Source organism: Pan troglodytes, chromosome 1 (assembly GCF_028858775.2).
Source record: "Pan troglodytes isolate AG18354 chromosome 1, NHGRI_mPanTro3-v2.0_pri, whole genome shotgun sequence".
NCBI lineage: Eukaryota > Metazoa > Chordata > Mammalia > Primates > Hominidae > Pan > Pan troglodytes.
In genome coordinates, this window is record NC_072398.2 from 85,753,185 (window position 1) to 85,777,250 (window position 24,066).

Below are 24,066 nucleotides of genomic sequence, written 5' to 3' on the forward strand. Positions count from 1 at the left end.
CATGGGTATAAGAGGAGGGTTGGGCCAAATAGGAGCTTCATGTAGACCACATGTCCAGAGAGATCAACCATCCTGGTTTGCCCTGAACTGAGGGATTTCCTTAAATGTGGGTTGTTTAGTGCTAAAACTGGGATAGTAAGAGGACAAAAGGAACTCATCTAAGAAAAACAGAGTAAGTTAAAGGGATAAACTAACGGAAGACAGCCTATTATTTCTTTGAATATGGTAGGGTTTCTTCATGCATTTGTTCAGCACATATTATTTTGATTCTATTATATGCTAAGTTCTGTAGGTACAAAATGAATTATAATCTCTGGCTTGAAAGAGCACAGATATAAAGTTGTCCTGATTATATAAGAATACATTTGCCCTCCCTGGTAAAATGCAATTTCTTTCTAAAAACTTTTGAAAAGATATTGTTTCTGTAACTCTTTTTTTTCTACAAATCTAGTTTTAAATGATGGCTGTAAATTTCTCAGTACTTTCTGAGTCCTTTCTCCTTTGACGGGTGATACAACTGTTAGCAATAAACGAACATTAGTATTCTAATGGGTGCCATGTGATTTTTTTCTTCTGGGTAGAGTCTATCTCTTTCAAACAGTAAAAGCTCACGTAACACCTGTTGCAGCCATTTTTGTCACTTTATATCTTCGGTTTTACTAGCAATAATAGCCATTTCCAAAGCGTGCCAAGTAGTTTACATTTATTATCTGATTTAATCCTTACAACAGTCTTGTGAAGTAAAGACTACTAAACTCCTCAATTTGAAAATAAGGAGCCTAAGCCTCAATGCCATTCTGTTTCATGCCCCAGTTTACAAAGCTGGTAAGTTGCAAACATGGAATTCAAATGTCTGTCTCTCAAAACTCCACATTCTGAACAATTGTACTAAATACCTCCACATAATAATTGCTAACACATATAATGTGCTTGACCATGCACTGGGTGCTGTGCCAAGCATTTTATATCTCTCATCACCTCAGTCTTGAAGGGTAGAGAACTTGGTGACGTGAAGGTAGAATCAATGACGAGAAGCAGGAAGGCTATTCAAAGTGTGGTTTGTGGTCCAGCAGCCTCAGCGCCACCTATGAGATTTTTAGAAATGCAGGATCGCAGGCTCCACCCCAACTTACTGAATCAGACTCTTTATTTTAACAGGATTTCCAGGTGACTTGTAAGCATGTCAAAATGTAAGAAGCATTGCTATAGAAGACCTGTGAAGAACCTGACCCCAGTTATGGTTAGATTTCTCTAAGGCAGTGCTTCTCTAAATGTTGATCCCTGAACCAACAGCATCAGCTTCACCTGGGAACTTGACTGAAATGCAAATTATAGAGCCCCACTCTAGACCTACAGAATCAGAATCTCTGGGGCAATAAGCCATTTTAGTCCTCCAGGTGATTCTGATAAATACTGAGGTTTGAAAATCCTCCTTCTAATGTCCTGCAATCCTTACACCTATACTCAAACAGGAAAGACGAGTTAGCAGTGACACCCAGTGGAGCCAAGCGAAATTTGCAACTTTTAAAAATGAGCATACTTGATTCTTTTTTCCCCTGGTAGGATAAAACTGTCATGATCCTTGTTCTTTGCACTAAAAATACAAGGCTGACTTCTTTTCCTGAAAACTCCTTGCTTTAGGGTCTTGTGCCCATTTTGGATATGCAGATATATTCTTTAATTCAGCAAATATTTATTCACTGCTAGGTAGGTATAAAGAATTATGACAGAAGTAGTGCAGAAGATATAAAACATATCAAATTGGCCCCAGAGCAGTCTAACAGATATATCTGTCTTTAACAGCATCAGCTACCATTTGAGTGTTTGATGTGTGGCAGGCACTTTGCTAATTGTTCTCCAGAATTCACTCAGTGTTTTCATGCTTGAGATACACACTTGACCATTGAACAACGTGGGGCCAAACTTCACAGGACCATTTATACATAGATCTCTTTCAATAAAAGTTACACCAAGATTACCTGCCTCCCTTTTCACCCCATCCACCTCTTCTGCCTCTGCCTCCCCTGAGACAGCCATACCAACTCCTCCTCTTCCTCCTCTTCCTCAGCCTGCTCAAAATGAAGATGAGGATGAAGACCTTTGTGATGATCCAATTCCACTTAATAAATAATAAATGTATTTTCTCTTCCTTAAGATTTTTTAACATTTTCAGTTCTCTAGTTTTATTGTTAAGAATATACTATATGATAAATATACAAAATATGTGTTAATTGACTGTTTAGGTTATTGGTCAGTCAATAGTAGGCTTTTAGTAATTTTCGGGAGAGTCAAGTGTTATACGTGGATTTTCCACTGTAAGGAGGGATGGTGCCGTTATCTCTCACATTGTTCAGCCCTCAACTGTATTTGTTATTCCTGTATTTGTTATACTAGAAGTAGTGTGAGGACTTATTCTAGTGTATGTTCCTAGTCACACAGCAGTTCTTAAAATAATCGCCTAGGATTATTGTTATTGGAATCATTTAGTATGCTTGTTTCATGTGTAGAACCCCAGAAACCCACCAAATCAAATCTCTGGGGGGTGTGGCATATTTAACAAGTTTCCCAGGAAAATTTTACACACTTTGAGAACTGCCATACCACACTATATGGTCTCCATCAAAATATTGCCCTTTAAAGTATTATGGGTTAGCATCAAAGATTTGTAGAGCAGTGGGGAGAGACGATCAAGTTTGTATTTTAGAAAGTTCTATGTCATGGCAGTAAGAATGGATTAGAGGTTGGTGGTGGTAGGAACTTACTTTATAAGATTACCAGAAGAAAAGAATGTTACACTGAGAATCCCAGGTGATATTCTAGGTTCATTTCCTAAAAGACTTGCTTGTTTTATGAAATCTCAAATTCTTGTCTCAGAAAAATTCAATTTTAAGAGTTGCACAGAATCTGAACTAGAAATCCTGAACCAATTACTAAGAGGATGATTTAGACAAAAAAAAATATATATATACACACATCTTTTAAAGATTACTTATATACGTGTATATATATGTGTATATATTTATATGTGTGTATACATATACACATATACTACAGGTGCGTGCCACCATGCCCTGCTAATTTTTTGTATTTTTAGTAGAGATGGGATTTCACCATGTTAGTCAGGATGGTCTCGATCTCCTGACCTCGTGATCCACCCGCCTCAGCTTCCCAAAGTGTTGGGATTACAGGCGTGAGCCACCGCACCTGGCCAAGAAACAATTTTTAAAAGATAATGTACATAAGGTCAGAACTGGAGACTTGAGATGAGTCATCCTTTTAGCAAAATTTTAAAATAATCTTATGATATTATTTAGAACCTATTTCAACTTTAAACAGATTATCTCTAAATTCTGACACTTTTCTTTTTTTTGAGTTGTTACTATTATTTAAAAATTTTCAGCTTTTAAGTTTCAAACCTTAAAATCCACAGCTATTTTAGCATTGGTTATGCAAGTTATGTTATGCCCCCGGGTGGCAATATGGATAGGAAGATGAGAAGCATATTTCAATCAAAGGGAGAGTGCCAACTTAATTGATATAAGTGGCAGGCCCAGAATTTGAAATGGAATTTCATATAAAACTTTTCTGGTCTTACTAAAAATAGGAAACATCCCGTTAAACTAAAATCAGATGTATTAACTTCAGCCTGCAAGGTGCATATTTCAATTTCCCTTGCTTTGTCATAAAATGGATTAGCTCCTTGAAATATGTCAGTTGAACTTGAAATTAAATATTTTCTCTACATATAGCTAAGTACCTGAACTCATAAGTGATAACTAAAGTCTGTGTCTGCACAGTATTTCCTTTAAGGTCAGGCTTCACCACATGCCACATACCATGAGGCCATTTGCTTCTGCAGAGTATTAATTTCCCCATATTAATACACTTTAAAAGATTACATGATCCAAGTAGTCATTTTCAAGAAGGCGCTGGGGAAAATCCTAAATTTACTCAGTTATTCTTTAGTCAAAACAGCCAAACGTGGATTATACTGAAGGCCTCTTAAATAAGGCTTTTTACCTCTTTGGGGGCAAAAATAGAAAGTGAAAATATCAAACTGCTGAAACATATGTTGTTATTTGGCATAAAAAATGCATAAAAGATAACGTTTCTTGCTGGGATAAACCTGGCCTCAAGGTTATATGCTTTGGTCATAGGAGAGTGATGGCTATTCCTTAAGTAAACATTTAAGCGACTACCAGGTGCTTGGTTCCATGCTAGAGTAGAAATACTAAAACAGATTAGTTACTGGCCTTGAAAAACCTTAAGTCCAGCAAGGTGTAATGTGTAAAAAAAAAATACAATATAATGATACAAATTACAGTAAAAATAAAAGAAAAAAGGAAAAGCTGACAGTTAAAAAAGCATTAGATTTCGCTAGGAGCGGTGGCTCATGCCTGCAATCCCAGAAACTTGGGAGGCCGAGGTGGGCGAATCACTTGAGGTTAGGAGTTCGAGCCCAGCCTAGCCAACATGGCAAAACCCTGTCTCTACAAAAAAAAAAATATACAAAAATAAGCTGGGTGTGGTGGCACACACCTGTAGTCCCAGCTACTCGGAAGGCTGAGGCACGAGAATCATTTGAACCTGGGAGGCAGAGGTTGCAGTGAGCCGAGATTGCCCCACTGCACTCCAGCCTGGGCGACAGAGCAAGACCCTGTCTCACACACACACACACACAAGTCTTAGACTTGAAAAATGAGTATCTTCCAGTTGAACAAAGGAAAGACATTATAAACTATGGGGGAAAAAAAATACACGTGTAAACACATTAAGTGTGAAGTGCTATGAATGCCAAATAGCTCAGTATTGCTCAAGGACAAAGTTCAAGTGAGAAGTGGCAAGAGAAAAGGTGAGAAAGTCTAGATTATCAAGGGTTTTGAAATTCCTGCAGGTTTACTTTATCCTATAAGGGAATGGTCCCAAGAAAAATATTTAATGTTCTGTTTATTAAGTAGTTAGGTCCAGAAAACATAATAAGCATTTATGTCCTAACAATGAATGTTTTAAAATAAAACACAAACTGAAAGAATATTTTTCTTACTTAATTTTACTCTTAACCAGTTACTAATTGGGTATCTGTGCCTATTGGGCACTGTACAACTACTCAAACCTTGGAATCAGATTGAACATTGTCATCTTCATTTCCTATTCTACGATTTTCATGTGATACTTGCTTCTTATCTCAGCAAATGCCAAACCCAGCTCCACAAAGATATGATGTCATTGAAAGGAATGTAGTATGCTTTAACATTGGAATTCTGAATGACCTTGAACTAGTAGTTTGTGACAGTGTCCCACAAATATCAAATATTATTGTTTCCTTTGGAGATTTAAAACATTCCAGGATTCCCCTGTGAGTTCACTAATACACCCTGGCAGTACAGTTTGAAAAGCTAAAAAACTGCACAGATCACAGACACTATCTAATTTGCTTGATGGAATACTCGAATGCCTTTATAGAAGTGGGTTAGAGACTGGGAGCCTGGTAAGATTATTGCAAGTACAGTAATGATGAGGATGCAAATTGCAACATAAGCAAAGGAGATGTGAGAGGGAGATTTGGGTACATTAATCTGTAGTTCTTGCTAACTAAATGGATATAAGGGAGTGAGGCGTAAGAGAGAAAGTGGTTGAGTCCTTTTTCCAACACAGCACAAGTGTAGTTAGTGATACTAGTAACCATAATGTTTTAAAATATTTGATAATCATATTTGAATCTAATTGGTTTCCCTTTTTATCTTGTATTTTATATCATGTATTAAACCCATTATTCTGAAAGGGTCCATTATTAGGCTTCATCAGAATGCCAATAAGTTAAATATACCTACTGGCCAATGGATATGCAAGTCTGAAAATCAGGGGATATGATAAATCTAATTAAAAAAACATAAATGTAGTTAAGTTTTACAGGTGTTTAACTTGTGCTGGAAGCTGTGGGTATAGATAAAAGTTTTCAAGGAGAAATATAGAGGTTACAATAAGGAGAGGCAAGGGTGGAAGCACAGAGAACAAAAACACAAGAGGTGAAAACAGAATGAGGCTCTAGGGTGGAAAAATTAACAAGAAAACAGGGAATTAGGAGAACCAACAGAGTGGTGTTACTGAGACAAAATGAAAAAAGCACTGGATAGGTAGAATTTGAGGAAAGATTAAAAAGTATGCATGAAATTTTGGTAACTAGGAATTTTTTGGTGACCTTAGAAAGTTCAGAAGATTAGTATGGATAGAAATAACAATTCTGTGATGAACAAGGAATGAAACTAATTCACAAGTATAGATTAGGTTTTCTAGAAATCTGGTTGTGAAAAAAAGTGCAGTAAAGGTGGAGATAGGTCCAAGGGGTCAAACTTTTTAAAATATGAGAGAGATTTGGTGATGTTTATACCTGTTACCTTGCCTTAGAGGCAGCCTTTTCTCTGAATGAAAACTCACGAATATTTAAAGAGAAGCTAGGAAGGGACAAGGCAATAGCGCAATTTGTGTATCCTCATCTGTTCTTCCCTGCACATCCAGCTTTTGCTGCTCCTTCCATTCCAGGGCTTTGCCTTTCATTGAAAGCCTGGTCACTCCCTAAAATAACATTTTATTATCTCTGACAAAGAGGAAAGTACCTGGAGCTTCCATGACCTTAAATACTAATAGGTAAGAGTTATCGAGTGTTTACCATGTGCCAGGCACTGTTTTAGTCACTTTACACATATTAACTCATTTTTCTTGAAAAAAAAATGCCAGTTGCATCAATGAAGAAATCGACTACTAAACTCAAACTTTCTCTTTCAATTAACTACATTGAAAACTGTGGTACATTGAAACATTCTAGACTTCAGTATCATAGACAGTACAGTTCAAATTTTGCTTCAGCTATCTGATCTTTTAGGACCTTTATAATTACTTTATCTATGTAGTAATAAAAATATCTACCTAGAATTGCTTAAGTAAGGATCAAATGAGATCTCAACCACAATGCTGAGGGCACAGTCCGGACTCAATAATGCCACAACTCTATGTCAATAAACAAAACAACAGCCATGATAGTAACAGAAAAAAATATATATATTTCAAAGGTAACTAGTTTTGTTTTACTCAAACTATTTACAACAAGGGGCAGAGTAGAGACATGAATAGCTGCACAAGTTATTTTAATTATAAATTAATAAAAGCCTACATTAAATTCATCTTATTAACTACTTATGAGAGTGTATAAAAACTGATGAAGCCAACATTATTTGGTACTTCTGATACTTCCATTCGCTTCAACTTTTCTTTCTAAATAGAAAATTAAAAGATGGCAAGCCATTTACAAAAAGACATGTAATTTTGTTAATCAGGTTGACATTTTGAACATCTTCCTCTTCAGTTCAGCTGTCTTCTCATCTATCTTAGCATAGGAGTCCTCTGCTGCCTTTTCAATACCGTCGTGGTATTTCTCCAAAGCAGTTTTCAAGTTTAGAAATATTTCCTAAGTAGAAAATGAAACAGAATAATAATTATTCCATGCAACAACCTAAACTACAAATGAGTTATAAGAATTCCAAGTTTATCCATATTTATTAATATTTTAAAGCCTAAATTCTTATGCACACACACAAATGTGCATGTCTATGTCTGCTTTAATTAAAAATTCATTCTGTAAGTTGTACAAACACATCAAAAAAGTTTGCTACTTAAGGAACAAAGGAGCGACATAAGACAATGGTTAGGATTCTAATACAATACGAACAAACATATTTATAATTATCAAGGAAAAATTTTACTTTAGAGCTTTCCATGTTAAACATGGAAAATAACTACATTACTGTGGATAACTATACTCTCTGCATTTGACCCTGATTATCATTTAAAAGGTATGCAAACAGATTTAATAAGTAATCTATAGGACTGAAAAATATATTAATACCTTTTAGAGTTGTTTGAATAAACTGATCAGATAGTTCAAGCCTATATGGATGTGCTAAGAATTTTAAAAAATAAAAGAACAATTTTTATAGATTAAATAAGAAAAAAATTAGCCTGTACACATTTTCTTCTATTTCATACTTGTCAAATATAATATTGATCCTCCTTCCATTATTTACTTCTCTTAGACAAAACAATTCTTAAACTATAATATACACAATACCACAAGAAATTGGTATTTTACAAGGTTACAGGATGTGTTTTGCCACTGAAATAAAACAGTCATCTTTTTCCAATGGGGGAAGAAAAGCAGTAAATGAATACAATGTTCTCAATTTTAAGTGTCTCTCCCACTAAATTTTTCTTAAGCCTAAAATTTTGGCTACTACTTACCTTAGTTTAAATTCTAGCAGAGATACGATCTGATTTTGAATAAATTACATAGATTATAATTTGATATAGTATAAATTCACAGTATTCCGAAAAAGAACCCTATTTCCAGCAACTCTGCCACCTATGCAAGTTTGAGAACTATTACTACAGATTAAGTGAATGTAAATATATGCTTAAGACTAAACATTCTCCAAAAATCCAAACATAGTTATTAAATCCTAACACAAAAATAGAAGAGTGTGTTTAGATTTCTGAGATCTAAGCAGGTATCAAAGTACTACAACTATGATAGAATATGAACCAACAGGAAAATAAATCAAAATTTTTGAAGGCTTTATTTCTTAAATCTTGTAGGAAAAATAAGGTGAATTAGTTGCTAGCTTGTGTGAACGCCATTATAAAAAAACAGCACATTCAGCAGCTATAAATCAATTAAACTTTCTAGCTCTATAGGGGTATATGTTTATTCATTCCAAAAAAGAAAGCTGAATAAATTTGGCAGAAAGATATTCCTTATGAGAAACTATCAGAACTAAGTGTGACTAAATTAAGATATACAATCTGTATGCGTCTGAACCAACCATTTCAAAATACCCAAAGGAATACTTTCCTTCCGAGAACAAATAGGAGGAGCAAAATCCTGCTAGTAGAGCCACAAGTGAATGAAACATTAAGGCCCAATTCCAGTGGCATAGGCACAGAGACAAAAACATTTGAAGTTCTAAGCCAACCCTCACAAGATGTTTAATGGTGACAGATCGTATCCCTGACAAATACTATGTATTTTAGCATTTTCGATTAAATTCTACATCCAAGTGGAATTTTACTATATTAAGCCACCCTAATTCACATATAATAAGTTTTACTGTGATGGCCTCGTTGAAGTTAAATATTTTTAAAGTCAAAGGCTAGTTCTGTACTGTCGAATATAGCAACCACTAGACACATACGGCTACTATTTAAATTTAATAAAATTTAATTTAATCAAATGAAATTAAAAATTCAGTTCCTCAGTTGCACCAGCCACACATCAAGGACTCAATAGCCACATGTGCCTACTGGCTACAGTATTGAGCAATACAGAAGAACATTCTCATTACAGCAGAAAGTTCTGTTGGACAGTGTCAGTCTAGATAACTATCTCACTTTTCAAATCAGAAATATTTAAGACTATACACTATCCATGGAGTCTTACAGCCAGTGTAGCCATTTATCACATACGTATAAATTAGTCAACCCAATATATTATTGGGTACTTTGTATAAGTAGCACTGTAAATAGTACAATAGTACAATGAAAGACACCAATTATGCTTTCTTTCCTAAATGAACATATAACCAGACCAGATTGGATATTGAGCACCTGAAATATAGCTAGTGCAAATAAAGAACAAAATTTTTTATTTTATTTCACTGTAATTAATTTAAATGTAAATAGCCACATATTACTAATAGCTCCCCACTGGATGGCACACATCCAGATTATTTGGAATAGACTGAGAGTGCTATAGTATTTGAGAGAGGACAGAAAGATACTTCAAAGAAGTAAAAGAAAGTTATGTGGAAGACATAGTTTCTACTGGACCTTAAATAATGGAAATGATTAGCTTAGATATAATTTTTTTTTTTTTTTTTTTGAGACGGAGTCTCGCTCTGTCACCCAGGCTGGAGTGCAGTGGTGCAATCTCAGCTCGCTGCAAGCTCTGCCTCCCGGGTTCACGACATTCTCCTGCCTCAGATTCCTGAGTAGCTGGGACTACAGGCGCCCGCCACCATGCCCGGCTAATTTTTTGTATTTTTAGTAGAGATGGGGTTTCACTGTGTTAGCCAGGACGGTCTCGATCTCCTGACCTCGTGATCCGCCCGCCTCGGCCTCCCAAAGTGCTGGGATTACAGGCGTGAGCCACCGCGCCTAGCCAGATAGAAAATATTGAAAGTCCTAGAGGTGGAAATCATTCCTGCCTTGTTCACAACTTACTCTCTGAATCAAGTGTGAAGCCTGACACCTAGCAGATACATTGGCCATTTGTTGAAATACTGACTGGGTGAATGAATGAACTGAAGGAAAATGGCCCTTGTTTTAAACAAGAAAGTGTAGTATTGAGAATAATGTTTTAGCAGGATAAATGTGGTAGTACTTAGTATTCAAGGCATATTTGATGCAGAAGAATCTAAAATCAAAGAAACTTAGCAAATGTTGCTGCAATCCATGACTACTACAAAATTATGTGATAGACGTATAATAGTAAGAGCGCTGTATGTATGAAAGGCTATGTACATGTATGAAGAGTACCACCATGTAAAAGCAATCATGAAATTAACTTGGAGATTATCTGGATGTCAGGATTATCTAAAGCAAGTCCAAAATTTCAATGCTTTGTGATAGAAAATGATGATGCAATTGAGAAATACAAAGAAATTTATGAAGAAGTTGAGCAAAAGAGAGAAAAAGAAAAGGGAAAGAAAGTGAAGAAAAGGTCAGATGTGGGAAAATGTTGAATGTAATTTTAAAATATTATTTTTGTTGTGAGTGGACAGAACAAGAAACACAGATTTTTGAAAGCTATCCAAATGAAGATAATAATTGAAACTAGAAGAGATAAATTATCTATGGGAAAGAACATTTAATGAAAAAAGACTACGATGATCACAAAATACAACAGAACTGCACAAAGAACAATTTGGCAATCATAACATATCCTTTTTTCTTTTCATGAAGGATGATTATAAAGTAAGCTAAGAAGAGTTCTTTGACAAAAAGTATTTGATTTTACCAAAGTATTTAGAGACCTTCCCATTTGTGTAACAAATAGATATCACAACGTAGCCTGAATCAAGGTAGGTAAGAACAACTTAGCAAGTTGAACAATTGTACCCAAAGTTTTGATCAATAGTTCTACGCCTCTAGGATGAAAAAATTATAATGCAGCAAAGGACCTTGTTCTAGTAAACATTTTTATTTTGAAGAAAAAGGCATGCTGATCAAATCTGCAGGTGACACTAAGCAATGAGAAATAGTTAAGGTGGAAGACAGAATGATAGATTTAAACTAACCTTGACATTTTGAAATCTAGGTTGAAATAAATAAAACCTAAAATAGTAAAATTCTGAATTAAAAGTAACAGTTGCGCTAAAGTATGGTGAAAAACTCTTAACAAGGCAGAACTGTATGTGGAAAAGACAGGAGTCCTTTAACTGATCACAAGGTCAATATAAGTCAAGGGCAAGATGCTGCTGCTAAAAATCTACCCCAATATTATGCTTCATTAAAAATGTGTTTTGGGTCTGGCTGGTCACATCATTATTTTGGAAGACTGTGTTTAGCACTGGGTTCTAAATCTTAAGCAGAATAATGACAAATAGGAAATAGAGATGACAGTAAATAGGATAGTAATAAATCTGATAATGAAGCTATATAAAGAATGGTGGAAAACTAGGACTAATTATCCTGAATATGAGAAGGCTGAAAGAAACCGTGATCATTATCCTCAAATGTCTGAAGGGTTATTAAGCAGAAAAGGGTACACATTTGCTCCACAGAGAAGATCTGGGCTGACTATAGAGTACAGAAATAAATATTTTAAACTCAAAATAAGAGACAGAATTTTAACAATTAAAGCTGCTCTAGTAGAACAGCTTGGGTGGTCATACCTATTGAAAACTCTATACCACTGAACACAATTAAGCCAAGCCTATTAGTGGTTCTCAAATGCCACATTAAAAAACACAATTTCATGGGCCCCATTGCTGGAGATGCTAATCAATGTGTTTGGGTGAGGATTTGTTCATCTTACAATTCCTCACTGAATTCGAATACACAGCTAGTTTTAAGAAGCACCATGCTAGATGACCTTTTAATTTTATAAATATTTATGGAAAGCATACTACACATAAGGCACCATTCTAGGCATGGTTTGACATGATATGCTAAGGTTAACAACAGACAATTGCTACTGTTAAGAAATGGAAAATGTAACTGGCAAGACATATATGCATAAAACTCAAAGTAATATAAGGTAGGCATGGGTATCTCTTATGACTGATAGACAAAGGTGCCTCGAATTTGAGTTAGTAACTAGTTACTAAATTGTTAGTAACTGGTTCACTAACTGTTCCTAGACCATGTAGTAACACATAAATATTTATTGATTTGATTCGGTTAAGAAGCAGGATTAAATATCTGCTAAGTCTTTCTTTTTTTTTTTTTGAGACGGAGTCTTGCTCTGTCGCCCAGGCTGGAGTGCAGTGGCGCGATCTCAGCTCACTGCAAGCTCTGCCTCCCAGGTGCATGCCATTCTCCTGCCTCAGCCTCCCGAGTAGCTGGGACTACAGGCACCCGCCACCACGCCCGGCTAATTTTTCTGTATTTTTAGTAGAGATGGGGTTTCACGGTGTTAGCCAGGATGGTCTCGATCTCCTGACCTCGTGATCCGCCCGCCTCAGCCTCCCAAAGTGCTGGGATTACAGGCATGAGCCACCGCGCCCAGCCAATATCTGCTAAGTCTTTCTAATTGCCATACTAGAGAGACTGACTCTTGGTGAATATCAAGTTAAGAGGCAGGAAAAATAAAAGTAGTTGAGGTATAGAAAAAAAACAAAACAAAACAGAAAAGAGCAGGCCAGGTATTGGGAAGACCATCGACGTGAAATCCCAACCATTTTATTTCTTTTCCTTCCAGTTTCCCTCTTCCTTTCCTCACTCCACTACCTTTCCTTTCCTTCCTTTTAAAGTAGCCTTAAGATAATGCTCACATGTGCAAGTGCTAACAACATAATCTTTCTGGGGGATAAGGTACTGAGAACAGATAAGGGAATTGTCTACTGTGGCTCTGTTAGTATTAAGAATTTTTACAAATTGGGTGTGGATGACGGAAAGTAATGGCAGCAAATGTTTAAATATTTATCAGGTATCAGCGGTTTTAGAAACCTCGATCTAAGTTGTCAATGTAGACAAGGTGAAGAATGAAAAAAAAAGAGGCTAAGGGATTTTGCATAATAAATAGCAATTTTTTGTGATTTCTGGCAGAGCAGTTTGAACTATTGTTCTGGTAGAACACTCTTGAAGATATAAATCAAACTTCAAAAGATAAGGAGACAATAAATATTTAATAAATATATTAGGAATAGACTATTTGTTAGAGACATTGGCAGTTAAAAGAATAGAAACAGGTAAACATTTTATGTTTAGCACTGTACTAGCATTTTTAAAGATAAAAATGTAGGAGACAAGACGCCTGTTCTCATTAAACTTAGGACTGTTTATGAAGCTTTACAGTAAATATATTCAAAACAAGAATAAAGAGTAAACAATTTTAGGTATCATTAAAAGTCTCATTACACACAGAGACCAAGTAAGCTGTTTTGTTTCAGTTAACAACTCAAATACATGAGAGATTATCTGAAATTAACTTCTTATGAACACATATTCACCTGGGACTTCAGTTTCTCCCTTTCAGCAGCATCTTTTAGTTGTTGAATTCCAAGTTTAATTTTTTGGATTTCTTGATTAATTGTGGTTACTCGTTCATAGACAGCACCTCTTTTTTCTTGAACTTTATTGCAATCCCTGAAAGAAAATCGAGACAGCTAATACTTAATCCTCTTCAGCAACTAAAAAGGCAAACACAATTCTAGTTTTGATTCCAAAGTGACCATGTGTCAGTATTTGACAAACCTAAAACTCTTCTCAAGATATAAAAGCAAAGGAATGAAAACCCCAAAGTGTGGTACTATAATCACATCATAACATAGTGTGAACTCTTTCTCTCAATATATTAATGAGATTTTTTTTCCCTCATTGGTGGGTTAGTGAATGAGTAAATCAATCAATCAATAAATTTTTAAAATGAAGATTTTTAAAGTTACATTTCCCCAGTTGTACACACTTAGGTACTGTTGGTGGGAATGTGAATCAGTTTAACTTTTCTACAAGGCAGTTTGGCAACAAATATAAAATCCTTATGTTCTGCCCTTTTTCATCTGCAAGAGGAAGTATGAAGGAAATACTCAGATGATCTCTGACGCACCTTTTAGGAACTGAAGGAATGAGATTATAGATATATCTGGGGCAGGTATTTTAAAAACACATTCTTAGAACTGATGGGTATTTTACCAATAAAGTACCCTAACGTACCGGCTAAAAACATACTTACATACTTAGGAAAGTATTACTTCTTACCTGAATATATGACTTTTTCTCAAAACACAAATGCTGTAACTCTACAGACAAGCTGGACTATAAGATAGGCCATTTAGTTAATTCTGATGCAAGCTAGACCACTATCTCTAAAGTGCAATGAAATAATCAGTAGCATCAGAACCCTTCTGAAGAATGATGCAAAGGAATTGGAACTGTATACCCAGGAAAAGAGTAGCTAAGACATCTCTAAATCTAGAACTAGCAGTATAAGTTTTATAATTAACTCATCTGTTTTAGTCAACTAAAGGTGAAATAAAGATAAAACTGTTTAAACTCTTTTGGAAAATACCGAGGTTTTGAAATCCTGGGGGAAAAATGTATTTGTTTTTCATAATTGCTTTCTAATACACTAAAATTGAAAACTACTCCATACTCAATTACTGTGCGTTTGTATTGCTTAACATCTTCATGCTTCTTATTTATTTTGAATTGTGCTGTGGCAAGTTTTTCCTTCTTCACAATCATCAGTCTTTTAAACGAATTTTCTTCAGTCTTCAATTTCTTCAATTCTGACTCATCACTCTCAATTTGGTCCTCCAAGTTCAGGCTCTGTATTTTATAAGAAGTATTTAAAGTCAACATAACCAATTAGGATTTACAAATAAAATGAAAGAATATTTTCTAGGATGAACTATAATTAACCACAAATTTAAAAAGAGACAAAACTCTTTAAAGCCTGAAAGTCCAGCAGAAAAATGCAGATGAACCAGAAGAGACAACAAGGAGGCATCAGAGATACTGAGAAAGGACATGACAACTAGAGAGGTGTTTTCTATCAGCACAGACTGAAAGGGAGACATGTTAAGAAGATTAGCTAAGAGACTAGAGTTGAGGGGGTTAGGATCTGAACTAAAGTAGTAAAAATAAAGGGAAAAGGGTAGGTGCTAGAAACAATTCAAAGCAGTAGATACACATCTTTGTTGGGTAACACGATGGCAGATGAGGGGACTATGTAGTTGGGAAAGAATACCTGGGGCAATCTCACCTTCTAATCTCTACTTATCTCAGAAAAGAAATTGTTTATCAAATGTAATGTTAGTTATCCTGGAGGCGCAGCCTGGATGAAGATGATCAAGTTAAGAAGCAAAAAAGGATTTTCAAGCTTGTAGCCGGAGAAACCACCATTAGCTCTCATTTCTTCAGGGCAGACTATGTAATAAACTTTAAATCTCTCTATAGGTCCTAGATACATACAGTGTTGGGCACTAAGTTGGAACTTTCTGATGCTAAGATCATTTCCAACTGGTAGAACAAATTTAAAATCCCATGACAGTAGTTCCCCTTATCCATGGCTTCACTTTCCATGGTTACAGTTACCCCTGATCAACTGTGGTCTAAAAATATTAAATGGAAAGTATCAGAAATAAACAATTCATCAGTTTTAAATTGTGTGCTGTTCTAAGTAGTGTGATTAAATCTTGCGCCATCCTACTCCATTCCACCCTGGATGTCTGTGTGTGTGTGTGCTTTTCAGATGGGGCTTCACTCTATCACTCAGACTGGAAGTGCGGCGGCATGATCATAGCTCACTGCAGTCTTGACTCAAGTGATCCTCCCACCTCAGACTCCCAAGTGGCTGGGACTACAGACATACACCATTATAGCTGGCTAATTTTTTAAATTTTCTGTAGAGATAGCATCTTGCTATGTTGTTCAAGCTGGTCTCCAACTCTTGGTCTCAATGGTCCTCCCGCCTCAGCCTTCCAAAGTGCTGGTATTACAGGCTTGAGCCACCATGCCCAGCCCTGACCCTGGAAGTTAATCATCCCTTTGCCCAGCAGATTCATGCTGTATACACCACTTGCTCTTTAGTCATCAACATCCAACTGTCGACATCATAGTGCCTTGAGGATCTAGGATCACCTGAAGCAGATGATCCTTACTCTGATGTATGGTCAGAAGATTAACAGTAGCCTAGCAATATCTCACTTCAATTTTTTATGTAGGCATTTTATCATCTCACATCATTGTACTAAACTTATTGACTTTAGTACAATAAGATATTTTGAGAGACCACATTCACATAACTTTTATTACAGTATATTGCTATAAATGTTCTTTTATTAGTAATTATTGTTAATCTCTTACTGTGCCTAAGTTTTAAATTAAACTTTATCATAGGTATGTACATAAAGGAAAAAACATATATATATATATAAGGTTTGTTACTATCCACAGTTTCAGGCATCCCCTGGGGGTCCTGAAATGAATCCCCTAAGGATAAGGGGGAGCTACTGCACTATTTTCCAAAATATACACAGCAATGTGCTGGGTTAGTTATTATTAATTTCATCGGAAGGTTAAAAATTGGGTCTTGCTACTGCTATGTTTAAAAAGAAAAGTGTCTTTTTCATAGCATACACTGCCACATCTATTATACTGTAGAATGACCCTGTTTTTCTTTAGGAAAACATAACAAAAAGTGAAAGCAAAATACAAGGAACTATAGTAAGCTGTTATATAATAAAGACATCAAAATTCCATACAATACAAACCTCCTTTAAGATACTGGCTAATTTTTCCCTATTATCTGAAAGGTCCTGTATTTTCTTTTGATATAACTGCACTTCCAACTGACATGAAGGCAGGCAGTCAACTGAGTCTCCATAGATTTCATATTTCTCCACCACTTCTTGCTTTGAAAGACAAAAAACAAAGACCACAGTTTGATATTCTTCTTTATGAAGCTGCAGTAATATCAATTTGTTTGCTCTTAAATAATTTCCGCATTTAATACTGAAACCTTAAGAGCAGGGAACAATTAAATTTCTAGGTCAGTAATACAGCACTATTACTGACATGTGTTTAAGCACAAATAATTGTTTTTTAATTGCCAAGTATCTTCAAACAAAGGAAAAGTGCCATAATTTTACTACTCAATGAAATACCTTCCAAAAGTTAATAATGATGATATTAAAATAGTTTATTTTGCTAATACTCAAACTATTTCTGATTACTCCTGGGCAATCAATCATATTACTCATTTATAATCTTCCCATTCATTTGTATAATAACGACTACTGCAGCTAATTCTTTTAAAAAGATTAACTCATCTTCTAAAATTACAAAATGAACATATATTTACTACAACCATGGTAACAATACAAAGATTCCTTCCCTTGTCCTCACTAGCCTACCCCTTGTTCTACCTTATTTTTTTTCTTTTTCTTACTAATTTGTAAATACTCTTTGCAAATCATGGATATAATCCCTCTACCTGTCATATGCACTGTAATTATGTTCTAATGTGTCTACTTTTCTCTATAGATTTTCTGTTTCCAATCTTAATTTCAAAAATCTATCCCAGTCCAAGATTATATAAGTGTTCTCCTAAAATCTGTAAAACTTAAATTTTTTAAGGTAAATTTTCAATACATACAAAATTTATTTTTGTAAAAGAGCAAAGTGTAGGCCCAACACCCTTTTCTTCCAGATGAAGAGCTAATTGAGCCAGAACTGTTTCTTAAATAAATCATCCTTTTCTCATTAATACTCAAATCTATTTCTGGGTTCTCATTTCTGTTCTGGTGATCTTTGTCTAGTCTAGTGTGATAATCTTAATTGTCAAGAATGAACTGGATAACAAATTCAAAGACAAACCACATATGTTTTTTAAATTAATAGTTTAAAAACATTGCTTCACAAAAGATGGTAAATTGTCTACCCACTTCTAAGTTTGTATTGCACCACGTCAATCCATCTCCCACAGTAACCCATAATCTTGAACACACCTTACTCCCCACTACCCCACAGAATTCACATACGCTGTTCCCTCTGCCTTTAATGTTCTTCCATACACAATGAATTGGGCCTTGGTACTGCTATGTTTAAAATGAAAAGCGTCTTTTTTTTTTATGCTACCATCTGAAGAATGGTAGCATTCTTCCTTCCATCTTCCACCTGTACTTCCAGCCCAATACTAAACTGGGCTCCCCTTATTACATTATTTCAAAGCACTCTATACTTTCTTTCCTCTTTCTGATACCATTAATAGATTTTAATTTTTCAAGCAGTTAGACATTCACAGCAAAATTAATCAGAAGGTACAGAGATTTCTCATATACCCCTATCTACACACATGCATACCTTATACTTTGTTATAGTATATATTGTAATTTATAATTACAATTGTTTGTAAAATTACTTAATACTTTCCTGCCTTGTAATAAAGTAATTAAATCTCACGACCCAGCATTTCTGTTTTGATCTCCCAGAAAAAAGCCTCGAAAAATTGTTGCATAATTGAACAAATGTCTTGAAATTATATTTATTTTCCCCATATTCACTCTAGAGAAAAGCTACAGATTAGAAATAAGGTCCAAAAAGTTTAAGAGGAAGAGAAGTATAGATAATTCAGAAATCCAAAAATTAACACATAATTAAACAAGAATTTGCTAATTTTTTTTTTTTTTTTTAGATACAAAAGCATTAAAATAAAAAGAAAACTCACTCTGGCATTTTTAAGCTTCTGGACCGTATCTTTCATTTTTTCTTTATAATTCTTTAACTTCTCTGGAGAATCCACAATTTTTGTTTTCAAACTCTCTTGTATTTCTTTCAAAGAGACCACCGACAATTTTAGTTCATTCTGTTGAGAAAACACTTTTATATATTAGATATAATAAACTTGGTGATTTACCATTCTAGTAATGGGAAAGAACAGAGAAATTAGGTCCATGTTCTCTCTAATGGGGGTAAAATTAAATTCTGAACACATCACTTACCTACTTAATTGCTCACATTTGTCTATAGGCCAAAGATCAAGCTCCTTAGCAGGACATTCAAAGCCTTTCATTACATGGCTCTTAACTCTCTTCCTGTCTAGTCTCATCTCCCACCAGTTCCCTACCGCACCCTACAATCTGGTAATTCTGATCTTATGTTTAGACAAGTATAAGTGATCTTTCTTTGACCAGTAGGGTCCTCCTAGAATATCATTATCCCACTCCTGTCTGCCTGCTAAATTTGTACTGATCCCTGAAAATCCTGCTCCCATTTTCTCTACATTTCTTCTTTAAATAGTACAATTTTTGTACATGCAACTCTATACTATAATTATGTACTTAACATGTGTTTCATAAGACTGAGCAAATTGGAGTTGTGAAAATGTATCCTGGTTTTCCCAGTACCCAAACAAAGCTATAGCACTGAGAAGGTGCTCACTACATGCTTGCTGAATGAAAACAAATTCCCTTCTCCTGAATTTCAAAAATGAATGTAATTATTTGAAGAATCAAAGTGAAGGGTAGCTGGAAATTCTCTTGAAAGTTTGTTGTAAGTCTGAAATTATGTCAAAAAAAATTCCTATGAATTTTCTTCTCAGATATTTGTTGATAAGTTGTATTTACATTGTTTGGGGACCCTCTATGACTCTATGTACTGACAGGAAAGACTTTCCAGATATATTAAGTGAAAGAACCAATTCACAGATCAACATATAACACATAAATACATTTCTATAAAAACAGAACAACAAAACAGTGACACGTGATTATGTGCCTCTATATGTGTATGCATATGGTGTTGGAAAAAGGAAGGGAATAGTATTACCTCAAGGTAAAATGGGCTGAGAGAAGGCCTTTCACATTTCGTACCCTTCTCTGTCTCTCTCTATATGTGTGTATACTCCCCTCTCTCTATATACATACATATATATATATGTATGTGTGGGTGTGTGTATGTAAAGAGAGAATATTTCATAACAGGAATGTATTACTGTGTTGTGTAAATTGTCTAAATATTTTTAACTTAAAAGAAAAGATTCTCACTTTTTGATCAGCTAACTCAGAGGCCAAAACTGAATGTTAGATATAATGCATTCCTGTAATTTCTGTATATTTTGTTATTTCATTCTTAGAGTTCTGCAAACCACCACATTATCTACTCTTTTAATGCTCTACAAGATTAGAGGTTATTTTCCTTACAATAGTGTTAACTTTCATCACTTTTCTCCTCTTTATAAAAGGTCTAAACTTAATAACTACAAAGTGCTTGTTTTAACTTGGATTTAAATGAGACAGAAATAAATAAATAATAAAATTGAGCCATAGTAAGTACTACTCAAATGAAAGCATTTCCCAGTAAAAAAAAGATAGAAAAATAAGGGAAATATAACACCAGAGTAAGTTTCTCAAGGATCTAAAGTATACATGTTAAAACAATAAGGAAACTATAAAAGTACAATGAGAAAATATAGTATTAAAAAATAATCTGACGAATAGGACAGTCCTTTCTATGTACACAATTAAAGCCAAAAACCATAAAGGCCGTATCTATAAATTTTACTACATAAAAACATAAACCTTTTAATGGGAAAAATATATATAAATTTGACAGACAAATAAATGGAGAGCTAAAATCCCTAATTCATGGAGTTTCTTGAAAAATAAATAAGTGGCCGGGTGCGGTGGCTCACACCTGTAATCCTGGCACTTTCAGAGGCCAAGGTGGGCAGGTCCCCTGAGGTTAGGAGTTCAAAACCAGCCTGGCCAACATGGTAAAACCCCATCTCTACTAAAAATACAAAAAAATTAGTCAGGAGTGGTGGTGGATGCCTGTAATCCCAGCTACTTGGGAGGCTGAGGCAAGAGAATCCCTTGAACCCGGGAGGCAGAGGTTGCAGTGAGCTGACATCATGCCACTGCACTCCAACCTGGGCAAAAGAGTGAGACTCCATCTCAAAAAAAAAATAAATAAATAAATAAATAAATAAAATAAATAAACAAGGTACACAAACAATATACAAAATAAGAAATAAGAAATCACTAAGCAAGATGGACAAAATCACTAGAATTAAAGCAATTAAATTAAAATGAGATTTTTTTGGCCTGATGTGGCCGCTCATGCCTGTAATCCCAGCACTTTGAGAGGCCAAGGCGGGTGGATCACGAGGTGAAGAGTTTGAGACCAGCTTGCATAATGTGGTAAAACCCCGCCTCTACTAAAAACACAAAAATTAGCTGGGTGTGGCGGCACACGCCTGTAGTCCCAGCTGGTCAGGAGGCTGAGGCAGAAGAATTGCTTGAACCCAGGAGGTGGAGGTTGCGGTGAGCCAAGATCACGCCACTGCACTCCAGCCTGGGTGACAGAGTGAGACTCTGTCTCAAAAAAACTAAAAAATAAAATAAATACAATTAAAATGAGATTTTTTTTTCAATGTAACAGTAACAAAGATTTTAAAAGCCTGAAAACATCCCATTTGGCAAGGGTATAGGGAAAGGGACAGTCTCTTGTTCTACTGGTAGGAATATAAATTGGTATCTTTCTAGAAATCAGCTTGGCTGCATTGGTCAATTTTACATGTGTATTTCCTATGACCCAGAAATCCTAAACAAAAAAATTTATTTTAAATAAAAGCAGCCTGTTGCAGAAATGTATGTATGTACATATGTATGCATATGATACACACATACATACATTTCTGTTTAATAGCAAAAAATTAGAATCTATGTAAAAGTCTATCAGAAGGGGATTAAAAGGATCTACAAGACAGCACATACATATAATGCTCAACTAGATGCAAGCATTAATATAATGAGGATCTATTTAAAATTCATAACTGTATTATATTGCTAAGTGGAGAAAAAAGCAGGTAAGATGTATTGAGCCTAATATCATTTATGTAAAATTACACATGCATATTTACATTTGCATAGCAAATACAATCTTTGATATAAATCAGATTGTATAGTGAGCTTTCAGGTGATGTTTACTTTCTTCATACATTTCTGTGTTTCGATATTTTTTAAAACAATAGTCATCTATTATATTTAAGTTGAAAAAGATTGTTTCATTTTGAAGGGAAAAAGGGAGAAACATTTGACCATAATAACACACAGCTAAAATACTCCTCCACACAATATATTCAAACTTTAAATGCTAGTGAAAAGAAAAGATGTTTACCAAACGCTTGGTTTTCTCTGAAATATTTGACTTCTTTTGGGAATTTCCCTCTTGCAGCACTATCTAAGGGAAAAAGCAAACACGTTTTATAATGATTCAAAACATTTAGATTTAGCCACTCACTGCTGTCTCATAAAATTAAGGTAAGAAAGGAGTTAAATGTGTTAGATCAGATATTCTTCAAACTTTCTCTGTTCATGATGCTCCTAAGCCAAAAGAAATATCTAAGAGTTCCTTTACTAAGTAGTTAACTCCAAATAATGGCCTAGTATTTATGTCCTAACATTGTAGCCCTTTGAAAAATAATACATATAAGTTGAAAGAAAAAATTTTTATTTTGTTCTTAAATAACCTCGAGTACTTCCTAATTAGATGTATGTACCTATCGGGCACTGCATAAATTCACGTACCTTGGAGCGTATATTTCAGATTGGATACAGACATTCTCATTTCCTGTGTCACAGTGATTTTTACATTGTACTTGCTTTTATCACAGCAAATGCCAAAATCCCAGCTGCACAAGGATATGAAAGGAATGTGACCAAAAACTGAAACTGTGAACTACCTTGAATTCAAAAAGGATATGACAGATGCTGAGTACTACAGTGGTTCTTTTGAAAATTTAAGATATTTTGAGGCATTCTTGAGGGTTTACTGCAGTATCCAGGGTGCCACAGTGCATGGTTTGGAAGCAGTGAAATTAAACCTAGGAAAACCCTAAAAAATTCTATTCAATAAGACAACAAAAAACTTTGCCAACAAAAACCATCACGGTTCTAGATGGTTGAGAGAAGTATGTATCCATTATAAGGGGCACAAATGGGCACAGAAATATATTCTGTTTCTTTGGTAATAGAGAAAGCAATGTGCTGTTACCTCCACTATATGTCCCACCACATCTACAAAGAAATTTTATTTTTTAAAGTTTAAGGTGCCTCACAACAGATACCGTTTTTTGATGAAAATCCTGATTTAGTGATTGTTGTAGCTCCTGAATACCATCTGAAAGCTGCTTGAACTCTTCTTGCTCTTCAACTGGAACAGAACTTAACACAGCAAAATAGATTAAAATACTGCTCTTCACTTTTGAAAGGCTAAAATGAAATACCTGTCCTCAAATAACTGAGATGAAGAAATTGACTACTTTTATGTTTCTGAATTACACCCTTTCATGTGGCAATCATTTAAAATGAATGATCTGGACTCTACTACAGGCAGAAAATAAAAATCAAATGAGCTCCTTCAGTTTTCTACTATCAAATCTATGGATCCATCCACACACATACCTATCCTTTCTAACTTCACTCCTAATAACATGAATATTGTATGCCTTCTGGTAATGCTGATTTCTCTACCTCTGCACTGGCTATCATTGCCTCACAACTCTTACTCCCATACCATCCATTCTTCCGCTACTAGTCCTTCCTTACAACACTTACACGTGTTCAAGTCTCTTCTATAAGAACGTTTTCAAATTTAGTTTTTGCCTATCTGATATATTAGCTATTTTTATATAAACTCCCTGTTTAAAGCCTTTGTCTATTTTTTTAAAGTTATCATTTTTCCTGTCAGTTTACAGGGCTGCTTTGTAGTTCTGTATATTATATTTGTATATTATGAATATTACATGGGTTTTGTTATTAGAGTTGGTAAGGCTTTGTGGCATGTGCTGCA

The 24,066-nt window shown here is 35.0% G+C and overlaps 1 protein-coding gene across 4 annotated transcripts in view; it reads right to left on the reverse strand.

Annotated features, from left to right (window-relative positions):
- Window positions 1–7,037: 7,037 nt before the first annotated feature.
- The window catches only part of NUF2 (NUF2 component of NDC80 kinetochore complex), a 34,032-nt gene continuing 17,003 nt past the window's right edge, over window positions 7,038–24,066 (reverse strand). For all 4 annotated transcript variants that reach the window (XM_001174497.4, XM_016931351.3, XM_063795796.1 and 1 more), the window contains 7 exons: window positions 23,342–23,438; window positions 22,393–22,455; window positions 18,941–19,078; window positions 16,986–17,126; window positions 14,864–15,039; window positions 13,722–13,857; window positions 7,038–7,462 (listed from right to left, as the gene is read on the reverse strand). In XM_001174497.4, the coding sequence (XP_001174497.1) occupies window positions 7,328–7,462; window positions 13,722–13,857; window positions 14,864–15,039; window positions 16,986–17,126; window positions 18,941–19,078; window positions 22,393–22,455; window positions 23,342–23,438 (886 nt within the window). In that variant the 3' untranslated portion in view covers window positions 7,038–7,327. The remainder of the gene's footprint in view (window positions 7,463–13,721; window positions 13,858–14,863; window positions 15,040–16,985; window positions 17,127–18,940; window positions 19,079–22,392; window positions 22,456–23,341; window positions 23,439–24,066) is intronic.